Genomic DNA, 23,187 nt, shown 5'->3' on the forward strand with positions numbered 1-23,187 from the left:
AAGTAAATATGCTGTTTTAAATGTGTACAGGTGTTAAGCTGTTTTATTTATAGGTGTTAAGCTATAATATATATAGTTGCCCCCTCATTATAAGATGGGACCCCCCCAAAAAATTAAATTCTAGCTACACCCCTGCCGCAGCCTCTGAATTGGGATGCACTCAATATGCCTTCGAAGCAGTATTCAAGGCTAAGCGGGTCCCATCATGCATCATGTTCTGGATGTAAATTGTGAGACTTTTGCCCAAAGCTCGCAAGATGTGGCGGAAACGTTTAATTGCAAGTTAATGGATATGACATATTTTTGTAGTAAAAGGAAAGGGTGGCACATTTCATTGGGGTAAACATTGTTATGTATTCTGTAAAACTGTTTTTATCACATAATTAGAAACTGTTATGTAGCCTATTTTATGTGTTGGAGATTAAAAATGAGACGGCACACACGAGACTACTGGAACATGATGTGCCTAAGCTTTTTACTGAGAGTGCATCATACATGACGTCACCAGCTACGGGTAACACAGGCACTCAAAATACATGACAGAAACAACATTAATTGTGTCGTTTATTCAGGGACTACAGATAAACAATAAACTTTCATAATAAAGATGCATGCACAAAATGAAGTTTTTTTTTTACAAGAATTCTGCATGTGAAAGTTTCAGAAAAGTGTAGTAGATAATAATCTTTAATGAAAAAAGTGGTCCGCAAGTGTGGGTATTTGGACGCAGCTGCAGTGTTCTCACACTGAAACATTTACGCCACCTGCTGGTGACATGATATACACAACAACACACATGATGTCCTATCTGTCATGCATCACACACACACAATCAGTTAACACAATAATCATCACATTATTAATAATGTGCACTCTAAGAATCTAGATCTTCATCATGTATATAATAAATATCATTAAAGTGTAGTTTGTGTAAAGATCTGGGGCTCGTTTCAGTAAGGAGCTTCAACCAACTCTGACTTATACTCTGAATCTGAGATGGGAAACTCTGAGTTTTCAGTCCTAAAAGAAATTTTTTTGAATAACAGTTATAGATAATCTCTGCACTTAAGTATATCAAATTGGCTTTACTAGTCATGTCAATGTACTGTTGAATTTCTTTGTTAAAAAATTTAGTGTAATATAAAAAATATATATAAAGCACTAAGTTGAAATGACTTGCACTAGCAATTTGATTACAACCTAAAGACTTAAAAAATGTTTTACAGTGTACGTAATAAAAATGTGTTCAATGAATGAATTTACTAAATAAACTAACGAGATAGTTAAACACCACTACTCGTTTAAAATGGGTAGGAGACCACAAGAAACTCAGAGTTTACAGAATAAAGCCTGCTCCTGACAAGGTTCACAGAGTAAGTTACCCTGGAAACAGACTCTGAGTAGCTTCTGAAACAGGCTTAACTCCCGTGGCGGGTTCAACATACCTCCCATTCTGAAACAGTAAATCCAGAGTTTCCTTCATTTCAAAGTTTTCACTTATCTTCCTTCCTGAAACGGGCCCCTGATGTCATCGTGTAGCTATTAATGGGCTTGTTCGACTTCGTGCGGCGCCGCGGTGGTCGACAGCCGGATCATGGATGGCGTCAATGTTACGCGAGAGCGATTTAAACGCAAACTACTCCCTATGATTTCGCGAGTCGCTCTCGCGGTACTTTGACGTCATACGGCTGTCGATTTTTGCGGCGCCGCGTGGGGTCGAACAAGCCTGTTGTGCTGCTGATCATGTGACTGATACCTGCGGCAGATGCACCTGTTCCGGGGTGGAGTCTGATGGTGAAGATGAGGAGGAGGCTGAAGAGTCTGAAGAAAGCGTATCGCAGTGATCGTATCCTCCTAGCCCAAGAAGAGACATTTAACGCGATTTAAGCCTGTAACATGTCGTTTTGAGCGGATTTTTCCATTTGTGGTTTGTATCAGTGCACGTTCAGGCGGGAGTTTCAGGTGTTTTCGTCATCATGACGCCGCGGGTGATGGTCGTGTTGCTGTTGAGTTTCTTCAGCTCAGGTAAACTAAAGATTTTCATATCGATATTGCCTACACATGCAGTCATCAATCAGTAACTATATCAAAACAAAGTATTAATAGTAATGACTTTGTAAAAGTTTAATCCAAACCGAACGCATAAAATTCCTTCTGGTCTCACCTGAGCGCATCTGTATCGATCACGTGACTCTTGGTTGTTTACAAATAACTCGAAAACACTTTAATATTGTACCGTACATTTTCAACAATTAAACATTCAACAGAAAAAAAACTGATGGGAATTGACAAATAAAATATCGAGTGAAGCCTCATCTTTTACGACTGATTCTGGTTAAATGATATTTGAAGGGCAAAAGTCAAAGCAACCGATGTTTAATGTTAATGAAGATGTTTATTTCTGAAAGTTGTCACAAGTAGACATTGATACTGAATTTGTTTGCCACCAGCAAGGACTTTCTGCTTCATTGTGTCATTTCCAGTTCAACAGGTCTGACAGCTTCTGTTGACTGCATGTTTCTCTCTCTCTCTCTCTGACTTTCTTTTTGTTCTTAGCAGTTCTGTCTATTCAGGTGACACTCTCAGATACTTCAAGAAGCACACTTCTTTTTACTACGGTCACGTTACGGTGTGACTACTCCACATCAGCCCAGCAGCAGAATGTCATGGTCACCTGGAAATTTAAGTCCTTCTGTAAAGATCCTGTTCTGGACTATTACTCCACAGCGTATGAATTCAGTGATGTCATAGAGGAACCATTTTGCTTGCCCATAGATAGAGCCTTTGAGTTAAAGTTTAGGTTTCCTCGCCCTTTCCTAGTCTTTATAATCCTTATTCACTATAAAAACCTTTTTCACAACAGTAAAGTGTTGTTTGCGGCCCTTTGAAGACCTTTTTAGAAAGGTTTGTTTTGCAGGAATAAAGGGTCTTAATGGTGGCACTGTGACCCACATCACAGTTTGTATTTCACTCTTATTGAACGCAGGATTTAGTGGAGTTTTTGTTTTAGCACCACATGAGTTTGGAAATACAGCCATTAAAATCATGGACAATTGTTTCTCTCTATATTATTGTTAATATAGTCCTAATTATGGTGTTCATAGTCTCAGCCGTCACGCCCACAGATTGTTGGCTAAGCATCTGATGTTTTTCGTACACTTTTCTGGAAACCCTGTGGGAATGTCGAAGTCGTCTTTGATTGGTTGAAATAAACTGGATTTCCAGGAGATGCGAGTGTCACGATTAGTTTCGGTCCCTGGAAAACAAAGCTCTGACGTTCCGTTGAGGAAGAGAATCAGTCGTGTCCACGTGAATAATAATGAGCAGTTATCATGATCAGATAAACATTGGATTCTCAAAAATATGCAAAGTTCTCTAAAAGACGTCCAAGAGTTTTGCTTGAGGCAGTTAATAGAGTCAAAAAGTTTGGCTTTGTCCAGAAAAAGCAGCGAAAACACCAGACCTTTAGTATTGAAGGCTATGGTGTTCATGTTCTATTTATGTTTTTAAGTGTAAATTATTCATTTTTTTATACGTCTGCTTGTGCGGCTTGAGAACAGTCAGCATATATCAGACGTGTGCACTGAAGGAGCAGAAAACACATATCTATTTTATTTTAGTTATACTTCTCATTTATGCTGTTATTTCGGCAAGGGGTGTAATATAACTGCTATAAAAATATATAAATGCTGCGTTATTGCAATGCTGGAGGATTACGACAATGGCTGGACGCATTTAACTTACAAACTAACAATTGGATGCCAGTCTCATTAATATGAGGATCAGCATTCAGAAGATGATTTGCATTGACTATTTATGGTAAAAAATGGGCGTGTACAGGGCGGGTATGAGGCAGATTCACGTACGCACACTTTTCAGGTGATCTGTGATTTATAAAAGGAACGTTGCTTGGTGGTGTGTGTACGCATGGTTTTATAAATCTGAATATTTTTTTGGCGTGCGCTATTTTTGGCTTTTGTGCGTAAGTAGACTTTTAGTAAGGATCCTACACACAGTTTTATAAATGAGGCCCCAGGTCTTAGGAGGTTAAGGCATGAACTGATCAAACTCTGTATAAAGAGAGAATGTGATGTGGTGTTTGGTCTGTCAGTCATGCGTGTTTGTTGTTGTCCTGCAGCGTATCAGGCCGCCCTTCAGATGGGTCAAGACCCTGCAGACGATTGTACGGACTCGCAGCGCACCGTCCGAACCGTAGCTCAGAAACTAGGATCCAATGAGGCTGTGCTGGGTGTGGAGTACCGGGATCGTAAAATCTACATGCAGAACAGTGAGTTGACACCTGATACACCTTAATTGACTCACCTGGTAAAATAAAGGTTAATAAATTCATTTCGTATGAAATAGTGCTATCTTATTTACTGGCTAGCTACTGCATAAACACATTTTGGTATTTGCTAGTTTAACTATAATACCATAGATCAAAAATATTTATCTAAGTTTTATCATCAAAACTTACTTGACTTGATGAAGTCCTCAAATGCAGCAAGTGTGGCTTCTGTGATAGTTAAAGGAAAATGGAAGAAAAGTTAGTAATATATGGAGGATTTATTCTTTTACTTTTAAAATAAAAAAATATTGTGATACTATTCTATTGTGAGCCTGATATTGTGTATTTTATGAGATAATCAGCGGGTATGGTTACACCCTAACCTGAGACACCTTGATGTTAACCTGTGTGTGTCTGTTTTTATGTTAGAGGCAGATCTGGTCATCCAAGAGGTGATGTGGTGGGATAATGGGATGTATGTCTGCTCTGTGGAAGCACCTGGAGACACAATTGGAGATTCAGACAAGGAGATGAAACTTATTGTGTACAGTGAGTATAAAAACCTTTTTTATGTAGTTTCATTAACATGTTATATAATAGGTTAATATGATGATAAAGCATATTCCAGGCTCAAAATATTAGCCTGAACCCCCATGCACACCATAAACTTAAACTTAAAATGACAAGAAAAAGCATATAAAAACAAATGAAAACTGACTAACTGCAGTGCATTTCAATGGATGGGTAAGCAGAGAATGTCTGAGTGTATTGGGTTAACTATGCACACTGTGATTGGCTCATCGCGTTTGGGGGCGTGGCTTAGCCACAGGTCAATTGTGTGAAAATTACCTCGTTTTTTACACGTGAAAAACATGAACACCTGTTATATTGCACACTGTAAACACAATCACAGCTTCAAAACCACAGACAGAACTTGAGCTTTAAGAAAGAAAAAGATGCTAACCCTACTGGGAGATCTCCAGATGTGTTCAGGATTGAGATGCGTGAGTCTTGACTTGACTTGACTTGAATGTTATGTTTCTGACAGACTGGCTGACGGTTCTCCTGATCATCTTAGGAGCTCTGATGCTCATCCTTCTGTTGTGCATCTGCTGCTGTCAGTGTTGTCCACAGAAATGTTGCTGTTACGTCCGCTGCCCGTGCTGCCCGCAAACCTGCTGCTGCCCTGAGAAAGGTACAGACACGCGGCACCACCACTATTTGTTACTCTACGATTCCTAGTAAATTACAAGGCAGCGCTGCGTGGACCTCTATGAAGAAATGCATTGAGTGTTTAAATCAGTGAGGTTTTTTTGCAGCTGATAGAAGGTAGTTACTTGTATAGAGAATGAACAGAAGGCATCGAAACTCATTTCTGAATGTGATAATGTCAGTTGAACAGCAAATTTGTGATTTTTGCAGCGGTAATGCAGCACAGATTGATGAAAGAGGCTCAGAAAGCCATGACTCCCTGGTTGAACGGCCAGCCGGTCTACGCACCGATGAGCAACCACAGCTCCTCCTACCAGATGAACCCGATGCTTTACGCAGGTCGGTCTGAAGCATTCATCTACTCCAATCAGATTTGTTTTTAAACAGCTGGCTGCTCACACAAAGGCTGATTTACTCACCCTCAAGCCATTCGAGACACATATTGTGTTCATCTGATAGAAGACGGCCATATATGTGTCTCGAATGGCTTGAGAGTGAGTAAATCATGGGGTAATTTTCATTATTCAGTGAACTAACCCTTTCATAAAAAAGGTATCATATTCAGTACGTTCAACCGTGTAACGTTCTCTCTCTATTTAACTGTTTCCCCCCGCAGGATCAGGGAAGGGCTCCATGACACCGGTTCCTCTTCCCCATCCACAAATGGCACCCATGCACGTTAACATGCCACCCCCAAGCTTTCACGGCAATGGCAGCGTTCACGGGACCAACCAGATGCTGGACCATCTGGAGAGTCAGATGCGAGGTATGAACGTCAACAGCCCGCTTCTGCAGCCGCAGCCCGCCATCCCGCTGCAGAACATGCCTCCCCAACACATGCCGCCGCCTCCTCAACACATGCCGCAGCACGTGCCCTTTTCCGCCGGCCCTCCCAGCATGCTCTCTGCCTTGGATGACGGCCCAGCCTCGCACAGATATCCGTCCGGTACGCGTAGAGGACGCTCTAGCGGCTCGTCTACCTACAGCGCCTCGCGACGAGATGACCGCCGCAATCCTCGTCCAGGTATCCCACGGAGCCACAGTCACGAAGACGTTCTGGACGCCAGAAGCCAATCCGGAGCCTATCGTCCTCGATCGCGATCCAGGGACAATCTCTTTGACGACAACCGCAGAGGGCCGCCTAAGCGAGACGATTCGTGGAGCTCGGCCAATGACGAGGATAGCCGACGTGGAGGGGCACGAGGAGGAGGGTGGTTGGATCATCCTCCGAGTTACAGTGAATACGAACCAGGAAAGAAGCCGACAAAGCGCCCAGAACGCTTCTCCGTAAGGGTCTGACTTACTACTACCCACCCACACTAGGGTGTTTTGACAAGTTTACTAAATCATAACAAATTTCTTCATTATTTTCTACAGTCCATTCATATTTATCTTTATTGTTGGGTGTAAAATACCTTAATTTCACCTCTTTCCTGTAGGACAAAAGCTCACGCAGTGGCACCAGCGTAGTCATCTGATGTCTTCCTGTAACTCAGCGCATGGCCAACAACTGCACGTTCATTGCAAACTTGTATGTTGATGTGTTATAGTATGTTGACTAAAGTTAGAGGAAAATAAATGTGTGTCGAACTGTTACATATGCCCCATTTTACTCTTAGCTTTTTTCCAAGACGATTTAAAAATTGTTTTATTGAATGTGAATGAAAATCTTAATGTATTACATTAGAGAAAAATTACCTTGAATTATGTGTTGTTTTGTAATATATTCATTGTGAACGTTTTTGGGGTTTTAAAAAGATTTTCCATGTAAATAAAAATGTGTTTAGTTGTAATATTTAATTTCAGTCTTTGAATTTTGATCTTGAGTGGCACACAGATTGTAATATAAGAGTTTTTTTTATCTAATGATGATGATTAAAACAGTTGGTAGTGTAGCAGCCCTTCCTGTGAATAAACCGGTTGTGTAAATGTGGCTTTGGTGATGTGTGTGTAGTTGTGTTGTCAAAGCTCAGATTAAACTCTTTCTAGCCTCTTTGTAAATCTTGTGTGTTTTGTCTCTGAAGCATTTAGTTATTGTTCATCAACACTGAGATCTGCTGTGCTGTCAGTCTCCAGACCAGGAGGATGGGGGGAGGTAACCCTACTAATAGTAAAAACTTGCAGCCCCCCATGTCTAAATATTGTCAGTAAATACTTGTTTAGATTTTAAATATATATTAGTAAATGCTGAAATTAAAACGCAGATGAATAATTGCTGTAGAAGTATTGTCAATTGTTAGTTCACACTGTAAAGTTAATTCTTGCCGTTACTCAACGACGCTGCTTACGTCATCAAGCCTGGTTTATTAAAGTAAACTGAGCATTACACTCGCAAGTTATAAACATATATAAAAATGTACAATTAAATAAGAATAATAGTCAACTCAATAATTGTTACTAGACCCATCCTAGAAATGCGACCTCGTGTGTGTGTGTGTGTGTGTGTGTGTGTGTGTGTGTGTGTGTGTGTGTGTGTCACACATGCGCAGTTTGTAGCATTCGAGTTACCTATAGGAACTATATGCATTCATAAACAAAAAGCAGGTAGCCTAGTTGAATGCTGACAAACGTGCGCCTGCGCCCTAGCCTCGTGGAGTCGCTGAGCTGATGACGTCACGTGACGCAGACGTCGGTTTGCCACGTCGGTCTGTCCGCTGTAACGGCTGCACGCGGAACTTCTCTAACTTTTTGTTTTGCATCTTAAACCGTTAATAACCCGCAGCGCACGAGCGCAAACACGCGCGCAAAGCCCAAACTGCCGACGGTCTCATCAGGATCTCAACAGCGTCTCGTGGTGTGAAAGAAAGAGAGAAACAGATGTTGTTGAGTTTGGGTGACTGATGTGCGCGCTCATGATTCATGTGCGGTGAGTATCGCGATTTACCGATGAACTTCAACTCGTGAATATTGCTATGTAAAAACCCAAACAATTAAGTTTAATTCAGTTCCTCAGATACCAGCGACTAACCAACCACTGTGTTTATTTCCTGTCTGTTGCTGGTTTAACTTAGGCGTTTGTTTGTCTGTCAGTCAAGTTGCATGAGTCTGTTTTGAGTTCATGCGTTTGTTTGTCTGTTTGTGTTGATAGTTTGGTTTAATCTCTTTTTGTTGGTAGCATATTTGAGATAAAGGTTGATGCATTAGTTTGTGTAAGTAGTTCATGTGTTAATCAGTTGGATCGATAGTTTATATGGTTCAGCATATTATATTGATTTTGCATTGCATGTTTTGTTCTCCTGTTTTTTTTAAAAATAGGAAGAGCCATTCTGAAGCGATGTGTTTAATTTAAAGCAAAAAGTGCTGTTAGTAGATGTGCTTCTGACTTAATGACTCAATTAGACACACCCCCTTTACCAAAACATCAGCAACATTCAGATGATTGACACTGTGAGTCTGATTGATTACAAAGTCAGAGGATTGACAAGGTGAGTCTGATTGATTACAAAGTCAGAGGATTGACACCTGATTGACACGGTGAGTCTGATTGACACGGTGAGTCTGATTGACACGGTGAGTCTGATTGACACGGTGAGTCTGATTGACACGGTGAGTCTGATTGACACGGTGAGTCTGATTGACACGGTGAGTCTGATTGACACGGTGAGTCTGATTGACACGGTGAGTCTGATTATGGATTCAGATGATTGACACGGTGAGTCTAGTGGTGTCTATTGCTGTGTAACACATCATAGCTTATTATTACCATAAAGTTGAGCTGATTTTAGGCCTGATGATGGAAATGTACTACTAATGAAGGCATTTGCTTTACTGATGAAACGCGCATGAGAATCGCAGGCGTTTTTTGTTTTTGTTTTTTGGACAGCCCTAGTTTTAGATGCGAAATGTGAAGCAAATTAGCATATGTGCTTGACCATTTCGGTGGGTGCTCGAGCTGAGCCCCGGAGCACCCACGGAATTGGCGCCAAAGTTTGCGCTGTAGCTAGGGCTGTGACGGTATGGAATTTTTGTCTTACCGCGTGAAGAAGAAACAAATCATGTGGTTATGCGGTTAATCACACACTCCACCCAAAACTTTGTGTAACAGTCCGTGTCTGTGTGTATAAACGCACTCTTGTTGAAACTTGTTGGAATAATTTATTGTACAAGAAATGGGTTACAAACTATGCCAAAAACTTCCATAATTCATATTAAACTCAAAATTTATCGAAAAAACAACAAAGTTATAGAAATAAATATTATTTCAAAAATGTTTAATTAGAATTTTTCAAAGCCGACACGAAGCGAAATCGCTTATTGCTGGGTTCCCCAAATCTTACCCTGAAGGGCCCAAGCCCTATAGAGTCCAACGCTAATCAAACTTGCCCACCTGTGATTTTCTAGTGATCATGAACACCCCTAAAGCCGGCAAATGGCACAGGATTGTTGATTTTAAGATGTGATTAGATTAATTGTATTTCCTTGCAACGATTGTCAGACATATGACCGATAGCGCTAGCCTTCACGTAGATAGTTGGCATAGTTTTAAATTATTATTATGCTATTATTGTCATCACCAACGCTTGGCTCGGACTTCTCTGGGTACTGAACTTGTAATGTGCGCGGCTTGTACACTTCCTCTAACATGAACTGATAATGCGCGTGGCTCTGACATTTCCTTGCACTAGAGATGATGTTGTTATGTGCGCATGGGGTTTAAAACCAGTGAGTTAGTTGGTACCGTTCCCTGGCACGCAAAAAATATCAAAGCCTTTCCTTAATGATGCGCACAAATTAGTGGCTTCATGTTTAAGAAGGTTTCTGTGACGGTGTTTGTTTGTATTTAATTGAACGTTTTCTGTACACACCAAGAACTAAAATGTAGTAGTTAATTAACATTAATCATACACGTGCAAAAAATAAATCCCCATTAGGTATTTAATAGATTGTCCCTCCCCCTTGTGCGGGAAGCAGTTTTTTCTCCTTTGAACATAAGACAGTAAATTATGATAAACAATGATTATTATGTATAGTTCATATCACACGTGCACTTCTGTATCTCTTTAATGAAAAACACAACACTCTCTTATATTAAAGTCAAAATAAAATAAAAAAATGTTTTGTTTTGGAATATTGTGGTAGTTTTCATTTGTGAGCTTCGTTATTTTTTTGCGCCTTCATGATCGTTAATCAAAAACACAAATCTCCTCCTCTTCTGTAAAGGATCTCTCTTTATTTCCAGTAATATGCTATGGCAGGTGGGCGAGTGCAGAAAAAGATTGCAGCAATTAGCAACATGACCCATTACAAGAAAAAAATCAAAATGACGGTGCCGCGGTGGGCAAGTGATTTAATCGGTGAGAGGCTAAAGCATCGTGTATTACCGGTTACAACGACTATGACAACATGCCTAGAACGCAGAGTAAATGTGACCGTCACTGCTGAAACTTTGGCCACAGACAAATATCTTGAAAAACTTTTGGTTTGTGTGTTTCAAACCAGACTAAGCTTCCTACCCAGAAGGCAGTGGAGGTAGTCAGTTTGAGACAGTCTTTGTCATCATTTTAAGTGTGATACGGTGGTACAGTATGTGAGTGACACACAGTTCCTCTTTTCAGTAAAACAGACATGTCGAATCAAACGGCTCATTTATCAGACCAGTGATGACAACGCTGACCTGCCAATTTGTATTCGTTAAGATGTGTGACCAATAGATGATCTACATAATGTGTCACAGCGTGACCTTTTAAGGTGGAGAAAAAACTGAAAGTAACAGTATTGCACAATCCTATTTCATGGTGTAACCTGAAGGTCAAAGGTACGATTCCCAATGCCGAGATGCACCTTTCCCCAGTTTTTTTTTTTTTGATGAATCCATGACTTAAAAAACGTCGTGTGCGCTTAGCACAGATCTTTCCCAGCAGTCGTTGTCATTGTGGCCTAACACAGCAAATCACGATCGTTAAAGCCGTCTGCAAATCCTTAACATGACACACAAGTGCTGCGTGATGCTCCACTTCCTGCCATCTCGTTTTAATGAGTCTCTCCAGCGTCGGGGATGATACACATTGGGTTGTATCATCTCAATTCAGGGGCTGGATCCTTCTAAGGACTCAGTCTTTGAAGGCTGCAGCCTCTAAAGTCCACAAAGTGAAGTGAAATGAGACGGTCTAACCTACGGAGAGAGTTTTGTCACTTGCTGTTCCTGTCCTCCTCGCCTGTTAGCGGGACACAACAGCGGAGATGTTTCATCTACAGGCTCATATCTTCAAAAAACTTCAATAAACTAAATTTTCTAGCAGGTGTTACAACAAACCCTCTGTTTGTTACGATGAACCCCTCCTATGGGGTAACGTTTGCACTCCTGTCACTTTCAGTGTAATTGTATGATAACGGTAGATCACACAAACAAACTTTAAGTGTTTATTTGTAGCAGAGATGTGTGTGTTGATTGTGTAATAAAAAGATTCATCTAACTTAAATATTAGAGCCAAAGCCTAAAAGCGTTAGATTGTGCTCCTCATACTGAACGACTGTAATACAAACGGTCCCGTATGTTTGACGTAACTGTAGTTTGGGGATTTTCCTCATTCAAATCATGTTTGTAAACTGTTACAAGGTTTATTTCGAGAGTGGGTTATCTGCTTGTGTGTTTTATGGCTGTGTGTGTTTTTGCCGTAGTGGCCGGGCTGCATTGGGCCGAGACGTAAGGACGTGGTCACTTGGAGCGGCTGGCATCGCGGTTGCCGTGGGAGCTGGAGATGCCTGGTGGCCGCAGGGGTCCGAGTAGACAGCAGTTGAGTCGCTCAGCATTGCCGTCCCCGCAGACGCTGGTGGGCGGCGGCCTCAGCAATGGGACGAACCTCAGGTGCAGGTGATGTGCCGCACGTGACAGCACTTACGCTTTTCTTTATTGGTCAGAGCCACCAGAACAAAACCAAGCTTAAGACATTATCCTTGTCAAAACCTGACATTACCTTTGCTCACCAGCCACCGTCAAGTGGTTTTCCAAAGTTACTTGTCGCTCGACATTTTTGCAGTTTCACGCATTTAACTTAAGCTCAGACTTTTAAATATACACGACACCATACGTGAGCACTATAACACTACAGTTCATTATCAAATATTAGGCTATGATAAGGTTGTAGTTTTGGGCAGTTTGATGTTTTTCTTTTAGGATCTGCGTATGATATCAAAATGTGTACAAAAGACAGCTTTAGAAACGCTCTTTCAGTGCTTAGATGTCATATGCAGATCAGTCTGCACAAAGCTGAACCCATGAAATATATGTTAATATGTATAAATCAACCTGCCAAAGTGTGTCAGTGTTACACACCAATGCACACATTTCAATGTTAAGGGTTAGCCCTGATTCTGACTTGACTAACCTTAATATCTGTGTCACGGTGCAGGAGCATTAATTCAGTGGGTCTGTCGGCTCCGCCCATCACAGCCCTCATCACTCCAGAACCCGTCCGCCATTCCCGAATTCCCAATCTTCCTCTGGACAGTAACCTGCTGTTTGAGTCTCTGCTCTTTCTTTACCTGCTGGTGGCGCTGTTCGTTCAGTACATCAACATCTACAGGACGGTGTGGTGGTCCACATACACCCACCACTCAGCTTCTGCATCGCTGGTACAACTCATCAGATATAATCATTTATTCACTGTTCATCAGCTCTTCTTACTCATTTATTCAAATGAATGATTGATTGACAGTGATGTGTAATGTGAAATAATCTTTTCCTGTGTGAAGAATCATCTGGCCATCTTTATCACCGTGATGTTGGCCAGAAGACTGGTGTGGACAATCATCTCCGAGGTGTGCCTATATATACACACACATACACACACAATTGTTTTATGCTTCATTTGCCAATTTATCTCTTTAAGATGAGTAAGTGCATTTCATCCAGGATCATTCTTAATGAGAAACTTTTATTCTTTTCTCATCATGTTTAAAATGTACTCTGCCATCTGTTTATTTCCTCAGTCGATCACGTATGAAAACTTGATGCCACGTCTGTGTAAATGTGTGTTTCATTGTGACACAAAAACCATTGAGATTCGACCTTATCAACATGTCACCATATTAAAACATTACCGTGCGACGTACCGATCGTCCAGTTAGCTCACAACAGAGTCGTTCTCTATCACGACTGTATTGCTTTGCTTCAGAAATCATCAGGATTATTCTTTGGCGTATTGTAATGTTGTGCAGCATATAAGTAGATAACATGACAGCATTTTAATAAAGCATTCGTTTGTGTTTAACTAAAGAGACTGAAGTCATACACACAGACACATCTAGGATAGCACGAGGATTATGAAACAGTGATCAGAGAATTTTTCCATTCCTTTAAGCTGTGTAATAACTTGATGACATCTATAATTTTATATTTCTAGGGCTCATATTTACCATATGGGTTTCCCACAGACTGTGTTTAAAAGAGGAAGTTTTTAAAGAGGGTTTTTTGTGGTTCGTTATCATGCTAGTGACAATTACATATCATCATCAATGCGACTCATTTAACTTCATGTCTAGAAAACAGTGTTTGAGGCCACCCCATAACTGCCCATCTCTTAAAGGACAAGTTTGGTATGTTACACTTAAAGCCCTGTTTTCAGATTGTTTATGATGAAATAGAACGGTTTTGACTGAAATTTGGACATATGATGCTATCCCGGGAATTTTTGGGTGTTTTTGCTGTCACCTCACACCTCTACAGTGGGTTGGTGGGTGCACTGGAGCAATCCTTCCTGGAATGCATTGAACTTTTGTTTGCGGGGACGTGGGGCTCAGCGAGTGGTCAGGGGTGTTGACTGATGTGCTCGCACAAAAAACGCTGCAAAAGATGCTTTCCAACAGCTGTTTTAGCATTCGTTGTAAACTTGTGGACCTATTTTTCCAAACGCCTCACACCTGTACATTCTTCCGCTGAGAGCTTGAATAATAGACACTCCAGCCCAGGTGGTGGCGATAATCCGCCTTTGCCAATTGCAAGAATACAAGCGGGTTCCCGGCGCGGAGTAATACCGTACCTCACAGCACATCTAATATAAGTCAATGGAGTTGGCAAAAACTACGATAAAACCTGTTGGAATGCGTAAATTGCAGCGATATTTGTGTGAGCATACCAGTGAACATCCCTGACCACTCGGTGAGTTTCACGTCTTTGTAAACGAAAGTTTAATGCATTTTAGGAAGGATTGTTCCAGTGCACCTATTAACCCATTGTAGAGGTGGGAGGTGATAGAAAAAACACCCGAAAATTCTCAGGATAGCATCATATGTCGAAATTTCTGTCAAAACCGTTCTATTTCACCATAAACAATCTGAAAACAGGGCTTTAAGTGTAAAATACCCAACATGTCCTTTAAAGGAATAGTTTTCCCAAATATGAAAATGCTATCCTATTATCCACCAAATCAAACTTTAAAGCTCACGTAACACACGCTGCATTTCTGATATTAATCTGGAGTACCTATAGAGTAGTATGACATCCTTTATATCTCTGAAGAGTCTTTAGTTTAATCAGATTTATAAAAGAAAGATTAGCTTTACCGAATCTTTCCGATAACGTACGAAAAAATGAAGAAGGAGGAGTTATAACACGGGAGGAGCGAGTACGAGTCATACAACACTATACAACACTGTTTTAACTTATGATTCACTACATGTTCGTGTCATTTATATAATATACACGCGACTATTTCCAACATAAGACAGAAGTCTTACTTACCGCGTGTAACTCGTCATGACCCGGTTCTGAAAATCCACCGCATCAAACACACACGCAAAACTCCACTGCTAATCCGGATAATAAACTATATCCATTGTTTCCATAAGGCTGGATGTCTTCTCCTTACATCCAAAAACACACTTCTTGTTGTGCCATTGTTGACTTTTGAAATTAAACAAGGCTGAGTGGCGTGATAAGCTGTTAGCAAGCTCTAGCGTCTCCCGCTGATTGACGGGTGGGCGGGGTTTTCCGGGGGAAGTTTTCCGGCGGAAGCCCATATAAAGAAGTGATACGTATCGGAAACCCCTGAAACGTCAGTTGTACGAACCCTGGCGAAGTGCATTCGGCACAGAAATACTCTGTAACACGTCCAACTGCTGTTTTGACACTTTGCCGACGTTTAGCATGAGGAAACAACTCTATAACTGTGTTAATAAGACAGAATGCTTGAAATACCATTAAACCCCCCCCCCTTTAATGCTTAAAAGCGGGGGGTAAAACAATGATTTCTATGCAACTTGTGTGATATGGGTGAAATATAAAGTGTTTTATTATCATCATTATTATTCATCAAGTGTTATTTTGTGAATCTTGATAATTATGTATTTTAGAATTAGCTAAAATTAAATCAAAGAAAAATATAATAGCAAATCTCACTGGTTCTTGTTACAAGACTTTTTAAGATGTCAAATAAATCTTCGGTGTCCCAAGGATTATGTATGTGAAGTTTTAGCTCAAAATACCCTACATATAATTTATTATAGCATGTTAAAATTAAAATTTGTGTGTGTCCTTTAAAATGCAAATGAGCTAATCTCTGCACTAAATGTCAGTACTGTGGTTGGATAGTGAAGATTAAGGGGTGGTATTATTATAAGATGATCCCCTTCTGACATCACAAGAGGAGCCAAATTTCAATGAGCTATTTTTTTTACTCTTTCAGAGAATGGTTTCTGAGTTGATGGGTTACTAGGTTGATCTTTTTCACATTTTCTAGGTTGATAGAAGCACTGGGGACCCAATTATAGCACTTAAACATGGACAACAGTCAGATTTTCATCATATGTCCCCTTTAAATAAGTATATGTGCTGCCATGATAATAAGTGAAACATTAGCTGAAATGTACATGTGCGACCTCATGTCAGGTGTGCATTACATAGTTTCATACGTTACTTTAGTAAGATACAGTTATCTTGTGTGTTATTAAATGTATGTTTTTGATCATGTCTCTGTTTCAAGGCATCTCAGACGAGTCCCTCATCTTTTGTGCAGTATGTGGTTCTGATAGCGGCCCGTCTGATCCTCCTGACGCTGTGTGGCTGGGTTTTGTGCTGGACTCTTCTCAACCTCTTCAAGAGTTACTCCGTTCTTAACTTGCTCTTCCTGGGCTATCCGTGAGTGTCCTACTAAGCATAGACGACATTTCCAATCAAATCAATTCCCTGTTATTCTCGGGATGCCGTTGAAAGGCTTGGGCTAAAGGCTTTTGTACTTACCAAAAATGCTGATTCTTTGGAAAATGGCAGATCGGTGTCTAGAAACCAATGCTGTCACTGTTTATTTAGCGAAGTCTGTTCTGTTTATTCATTGAGTGTTTGTGCCTAGTATGTTAACCCGTACTCAATGTGATCTCTGCATTTAACCCATCCCAGTGAGTGGTGAACCCACACGAACAGTTGATCTATGATCAAGAGCATCAAAGTCACAACCTGTTGCAAGTGCATGCAGCACGTTTGATTCATTCAGTGTTCAGTCGATCTCTGTGCACTTTCATTAAACACACAATGCTTTGTTTGTTTTCCTGTTTTATAGTCATTGTTTTTTAGGATAGAGTCTGTAGCAGCAGCCCTTAAATCGTATTGAATCTATTTGGCCGCTGGTGTGTTTGGACTTTGCAATCTGTATTTGCAGCTGTATTTCTTGCTTGCTTTATTGTTTTTGTCTTCTGTCCATCATGTGAAGTAGTAAAGTGGGCTAACGTTTTCTTTGGCTCGGTCAGGTTCGGAGTGTACGTGCCGTTATGCTGCTTCCATCAAGAGGGTCGAGCTCAAGCCACCCCGACAGACTGCAGCTACTCGGAGCAGGACGGGACCCTCCGCCCCAAAGACTTTCTTACCCTACTGCGGGAAAACCTTCGAGAGCAGTTCACTAGTCCCGCCCACAGCCCGACCCACACCTGCCCTCCATCACCTGAGCTCATCCGCAGCGAAGTCGAAGAGCTTAAGACCGACTTTAACCGGCGGATTAAAGAAGTGCTCTTCAACTCGCTCTTCAGCGCTTACTACGTGGCCTTTCTACCACTGTGCTTTGTCAATGTGAGCCTCTGTCTTTCATTTCATTAAGCGTCCTTGAGCTCTGGAAAGGTGTATATAAATAATACTTACTATTATTATTTAGTTTCACTGCTGGTTCATCCAGCAGTAACCTCAGATCTTCTGGAGCTCGTGCTATTTCTGGCTTGCCAACGGTCCAAATTAAAGCACGTAGGGTAAGCGAATGCCGTTCTTGTTTTCCAGAGTACGCAGTATTACGACATGCGCTGGTCGTGCGAGCATCTGATCATGGTGTGGATCAATGCGTTTGTTATGCTGATGTGTCAGCTGCTTCCTCCCAGTTACTGCGACCTCCTGCATCGCTCGGCCGCGCATCTGGGCCGCTGGCAGAGACTGGAACCTGGTTCCTATAGCAACACCCCACAGCACATGTGAGTGATCGTCTCCGTACCGCACGTACACCCTGAGGAATCCAAAGTGTGCGTAGTAACGTTTTCAGTGACTTTACAGAGGGTGTGCTTTTTGTTGTGTATTGTTATCAAGTAGGGTTAAGAATTAATTTATGTGTATGCAGAAGAATATTTGCCAAATATTGAAAATAGTACAAATGTTAAAATGTCATGCTTGTATTTTTGGTTAGATGGTCTGACAGCACCATCTGGCCGCAGGGTGTTCTTGTGCGACACAGCAGATGTCTTTATAAGGCCGTCGGGCCGCACAATGTGGCGTTCCCCTCAGATGTCTCGCATGCCAGATTTTATGTGAGTACCTTTCATATTTACTCTTTGACATCCACTAGGATGACATTAAATATTAAAGGAATATCTGAAAAGAAATATCAAACAGTCAGTGAGTATAAAACTCTCGTATCATCTGGATGTGTTTATTAACCAGCGGCTCTAGATTCCCTTCTGGCCGCTTTTTCGCATTAAGAATGCCGTTTATATCACTGAAAGGTCTTCTCTTCACACTGCAGATCATGTTGTGTTTGTTAGCGTCTGTGTTATGATCACACCGCTGTGCTCTTCTTTCTAGTTTCTCTTCCACAAGCCCCTGAGGATTTTAAATCTTCTGATCGGGATCGAGTCGAGCGTGGTGCTGTATCAGCTGTACTCGCTGCTGCGGTCCGAGCGCTGGAACCACACGCTCTCGCTGGGACTCGTTCTTGTCTGCAACTACTACGTCCTCTTCAAGCTGTTGCGTGATCGTATCGTGCTGGGTAAGGCGTACTCGTACCCGCTTGGCGGTGCCGGCTTGGGAATTAAATCGCAGTGAGGAGATGAACTTTATGAACGTCAAAGGAACGTTCGGCTGCGAAAGACTCTTGTTGAGACTGCAAACTTCTCTTGCTCAATTTTTGCTTTTGATACGGTTCGTTTTTCATGCAACGTTTGTATCTATTTAATAAAATATTTTATTTTGTATACTGTTACACACACAAAAAAAAACATGAACACGGGCATTATGCCGTGATGTCGTATCCTCTTCTCTCGAGTTGTAAACGAGGGAGACGGTTAGTGTTTTATGTGATGTCCAAATTCTGCTAAGGAATACAGCAGAAAAGCCAATCCCACAAGCCCCTCCCTGAACTGACCAATCACAACACGGGAATTGATCTAGCGCTGTATTATTGTTTCCATCCTTACTGTGTTGGTGTGTTATCTGTTCATCTTATATTTGTTTCCATCAGTCTGTGTAGAGAAGAAGAAAGTACGGTCAGACACAGAGTCTGTTTTCAAAGCGTTGTCTGCTAGGATCTTTATTCCCTCTTCGTGTTAACTCTGTGCCAAATCCCAGTGGCCGTCCCGTCGTTCTGAGTGGCCGATCCAGCTTGCAGTATTTTACAAAACAGCATTGTTTTAAAGTTTCAGTGACATCCAGAATAAAACTGAAAAAATCTGCCCATGTCTCATCTCTTTCAGAAGCGTGCTGTGAATCTCACAAATTCACTGTATATTCAGATCATGTCCAGGTCAATTTTCTATATTTATGTAAAAGAAACCTATTTTTTTTAAAGACTTTTCGTGACAGTTGTCTATGTTTATCTCCACAGATTTGAATGTAATTACATTTATGGATTTGTCAGAGAAGCTTTTATCTGAAGTGACTTGCAGTGCATTAAAGCTCATATCATTATGTGTGTTTGCTGGTTTAAACCCATGACCTTTAGCGCTTTATCACCGAGCTCTACAGGAGCAGAATTAATGTCTTCATTTCTTTACACACAGTATGTGTTGTGCGTGACCGTTTTCAGTCGAATAACAAACTTACAGCAGGATGTCAATAATAAAGTAAAGTGTTTTTTTGTATTTATTGTATATCAGTGCATCAAAATCTTGAATGATTATTAGTTGAATATATGTGCTTGTCTACATGTTTATATCCACTCAAGTCTTGTTGTACATTGTGCTGTGGCTGTATTTAACCACTAGAGGGAGACACAGACACACAGTCAGTATCTTTAACAGTAGTTTGCCCACTATATGTGACATTTGATTGACAGGTTTCAGTCCACCCATTAGTGCATTCAAATGAAAGCATTTCACAGAAACTTGCCATCAGTTCACAGAATTGTGTGTTTGTGTGTGTGTCTATGTAGTTCTGCATTTATTAAAAAGCAGAACTAATAATAACAGAGGAACAGAATACTGGGCAATAGCTGGTTCTTGTTTGAAAGTGCATTGGGTCTGTTTTCATTCAAAGCCACCTTGTTTAGTACACAATATTATTTGGCTTAATAAGAAGTATCTGTATGGCAGAGAGTTTGATTATTTCATGCCACAACACATTGAAGTATTCTTGTGAATATGTCGGACTGTGCGATTCTTGTTGCGTGACATTGGAGTGGATCTTGCGAGCTGTTAAAGCGAAGGCAAATCTGTGCGCTGTGAGACGATTCATGTCATCCTTCTCTGCAGTCTACGTAGTTTCCCTTGATCCAGTAGCAGATCTGAGCGTATTTAAGAGGAGTGATGCGCACCGCCACGTTGAACTCTTGAGGAGCACCTCTCAGATCCACCCACTGGTGCCCGGAGAAAATCCCGATGACTTTACGCTCCCAACGGCGCCGCCTGGCGTTCCACATGCGCACGTAAACTCCGGAGCCACTGGCGCCCGGCTGAGCGTCGCAGCGTTGGTACAGCAGGTCGTAGGTTTCGTCTCTGGCCTCACAGAAGCGGTAAACCAGGTGGCCTGGACGGTCGTTGTCGAAACCAGAAAACTGCACTCGTTTTCCAGGTAGCCGCTTGGCCGAGGGACTGATGCCCAGTTTCATGTGCCTGCGTTTGTGGGCCTTCTTGAGCTCAAGTAGGGAATAGTCATAATCCATGCCGATGTCATTGGCCGTACCCTTAATCCATCCCTTTGGTACGTGTGTGCGCTTTACTCTGATCCACTGAAACTTCGTCTTTGCTCTGCTGTTTGTGCCGTTTCTCCCCGATGCATCTTTATGCTGCGGTTTAAGGAAACCCACTCTCAACCTTTGGGCACCTTTCACATAATTCTTGCCGTCGTGAACGCAGTGCGCCGCCGTGAGGACGTGCCGATCGCCCACTAGCGTACCAGAGCAGCCGGTTGACACCTTTACTGCCGCAGAGAAAGGATAATTCAACAGGAAGTCATGCCCGACTATACTGAAGCGACTGTCGTGGCCAAATATCTGACGTTTAGCACGAGATTGACCGGCAGGAGTCTTAAAGGCGTTTGCGTCAAATCCGTAAATGCCCACGTCGGTCTCGGTCAACTGACCGCTGGAATGCAGCGTTTCATAGGATAAGAAGCGCCGCAGGTCCCAGTAGCTGGCCGTGGGGGCTCGCTTGTGGCACTCGGGACCGCAGGACGAGGTCACCTGCAGCTGAGCATGGTGCAGGAAGCGAGGAGGCGCGAGGTCCTGGGTCTGCTGGGGCCATACCACGGGCACGCGCTGTAGGGGCCACAGGGGTTTTTGGGGCGAGCCCAGTGTTACACGCAGCAGAAGGGACAACAGAACGGGTGGAAGTGAAGAGGCCATCGAGATGGAGGACCTGAGATATAACAACAACAATAATAAAGACACGTGACTTTAAATGAACACCAGGTGATGTAATATATCACGTCCATATTTGAGTGACAATAATAATAGCCGACGGCTCTCTCTGTTTCATACTGTTATTCAAAATTGAATTATAATCTTTTATTCAAGCACTTCCCTTTATTTTCTGATTTTTTATCACGTTATCCTATTGTTTATATCTGGCTTCAAAAGAAACAATCGCATGTGTGATCATCCCTACTGAAACATCCAGCCAAGACCAGCATAAGCTGGTGAGCTGGTTTTAGCTGGTCTCCCAGCTTGGTTTTAGCTGGTATTGCTGGTGTACTAAGCTGGTCTAGCTGTGTTTTGGTCACTTTTTAAGCTGGCCTTAGCTGGTCATGCTGGAAGACATGCAGCTGACCTACCAGCTTTGCCAGGCTGGGAGGACCAGCTTAGACCAGCTACTGCTACCTTAAATGGTCTTTGCTGGATTTTTCAGTACACTGACCTGCTTTAAATATAAGCACACTCACTATCAACATTATTGATAATTGGCAAGAGAATATCAGTAAGTTATATGAGGAAAATTGTATGTACCCTACTTGAAATATTAAGTTACAACTTTAACACTACTAACCGTCATCTACTACATCGCATTATTAATGTTCAATTTTTAGAAGACCACAAGCCCAGATTTAAAAAGAAAAATAAACGCATTTCCTTCGCAAATATGTGATGATTAATGACACGCGAACAGAAGAAAATAAAGTGAATCTTACCTGGTCACGCGCGCAGAAGATTAAACTCGTCAGGTAAAAGTTAAAATGCGCGAGATTCCCGCCGCTGTATCCATGAGCCCGTTGAGAAGAAGCTCGTGAACGCCCTTCTGTGAACGCGCGGCGCTGCCATGCTCTTCATCACGTGATCAGAGGAATCAAATTATTTGTGTTTGCCAATCTCTGAAACTTTAATAACTACTTAAATTTCCTTTGTGAACGACACACGTGGCTGATTTATTATCAGTAGATATCTAGATGTTTTCTGTTAGTACATACTCATCTTATCTTTATATTTGTCTTATTTGAATTTAAAATATTACAGACTGCCATTAGAAACCATTCGTCTTTTGTAGGCTATTCAAAAATTAATGTCCTAAAAAGTTAAAACCACACAATAAGTATATAATTATTATTAAAATATAAAAAGTTTTCTTGTGTCTCAATTGGACTTTTCTTTCTGTTGAGGTTTCAGCAGTTGTTGTTGGGTTTATTAGATCTTTATATAATTGACATATATTTAACTTTTTTTTCAGATCATGGACCAGAGGAAAATGAACCCTAACCCAGTTCTTATTCCCAGGTTCTGGAGACCCAAAGCATTTTGTCTCTCTTTTATATATGACAACCTCAGGTTCACATGCGCTCATTATCATCAGTGAATTCGTTACAGTAAATCGTTGCTGACATCATCGTCCAGAATATGATGACAAAGTTGTGAGTATGAGTAATAACCATTTTATTTCCTCAACAAACACTGGACAGAAGTTGCTGAATTAAACACAGTAAGGGACGAGTTTGAGTCAATGGTGTTGAAGGATGAATGCATGCAACAAACTACTTAACTTATCTCTAAATACTAGTAGGTAGTTGCAGTGAGTATAGACTGTGTAGTGTGCAGTAAGCGTTAGGTTCTAACCACAGATTCCTTTGGTGTCATCATGCA

General features: G+C 41.4%; 3 protein-coding genes across 5 annotated transcripts; 2 read left to right on the top strand and 1 right to left on the bottom strand.

Moving 5' to 3' along the window:
• The first annotated feature begins 1,726 nt into the window (after positions 1 to 1,726).
• ildr1a (immunoglobulin-like domain containing receptor 1a) lies at positions 1,727 to 7,501 on the top strand. 2 transcript variants are annotated; one of them, XM_073866321.1, is made up of 8 exons: positions 1,727 to 2,025; positions 2,557 to 2,724; positions 4,136 to 4,288; positions 4,718 to 4,837; positions 5,337 to 5,483; positions 5,711 to 5,839; positions 6,117 to 6,787; positions 6,940 to 7,501. In XM_073866321.1, exons 1-8 carry the CDS (start codon positions 1,977 to 1,979, stop codon positions 6,976 to 6,978), a joined length of 1,476 nt encoding a protein of 491 aa, XP_073722422.1. In that variant the 5' UTR covers positions 1,727 to 1,976; the 3' UTR covers positions 6,979 to 7,501. The 2 variants fall into 2 exon arrangements, with proteins under 2 accessions (XP_073722422.1, XP_073722423.1); XM_073866322.1 differs by having other exon boundaries at positions 1,728 to 2,025; positions 2,560 to 2,724.
• Positions 7,502 to 8,057: 556 nt separating this feature from the next.
• Positions 8,058 to 19,354, top strand: tmem39a (transmembrane protein 39A). Of its 2 annotated transcripts, none has more exons than XM_055206349.2 (9): positions 8,058 to 8,366; positions 12,119 to 12,305; positions 12,850 to 13,072; positions 13,193 to 13,258; positions 16,420 to 16,574; positions 17,180 to 17,495; positions 17,697 to 17,884; positions 18,094 to 18,214; positions 18,489 to 19,354. In XM_055206349.2, the coding sequence occupies exons 2-9, from the start codon at positions 12,199 to 12,201 to the stop codon at positions 18,726 to 18,728; spliced, it is 1,416 nt and encodes a 471-aa protein (XP_055062324.1). In that variant the 5' UTR covers positions 8,058 to 8,366; positions 12,119 to 12,198; the 3' UTR covers positions 18,729 to 19,354. The 2 variants fall into 2 exon arrangements, with proteins under 2 accessions (XP_055062324.1, XP_055062323.1); XM_055206348.2 differs by having other exon boundaries at positions 8,062 to 8,366; positions 12,119 to 12,311.
• Positions 19,355 to 19,740: 386 nt separating this feature from the next.
• Positions 19,741 to 22,393, bottom strand: LOC129445182 (serine protease 23). The gene is made up of 2 exons (XM_055206350.2): positions 22,245 to 22,393; positions 19,741 to 21,475 (listed from the first exon to the last, which is right to left on the bottom strand). Exon 2 carries the CDS (start codon positions 21,460 to 21,462, stop codon positions 20,356 to 20,358), a length of 1,107 nt encoding a protein of 368 aa, XP_055062325.2. The 5' UTR covers positions 21,463 to 21,475; positions 22,245 to 22,393; the 3' UTR covers positions 19,741 to 20,355.
• Positions 22,394 to 23,187: the final 794 nt, after the last annotated feature.

This window comes from Misgurnus anguillicaudatus, chromosome 3 (assembly GCF_027580225.2).
Source record: "Misgurnus anguillicaudatus chromosome 3, ASM2758022v2, whole genome shotgun sequence".
NCBI classification, from domain to species: domain Eukaryota; kingdom Metazoa; phylum Chordata; class Actinopteri; order Cypriniformes; family Cobitidae; genus Misgurnus; species Misgurnus anguillicaudatus.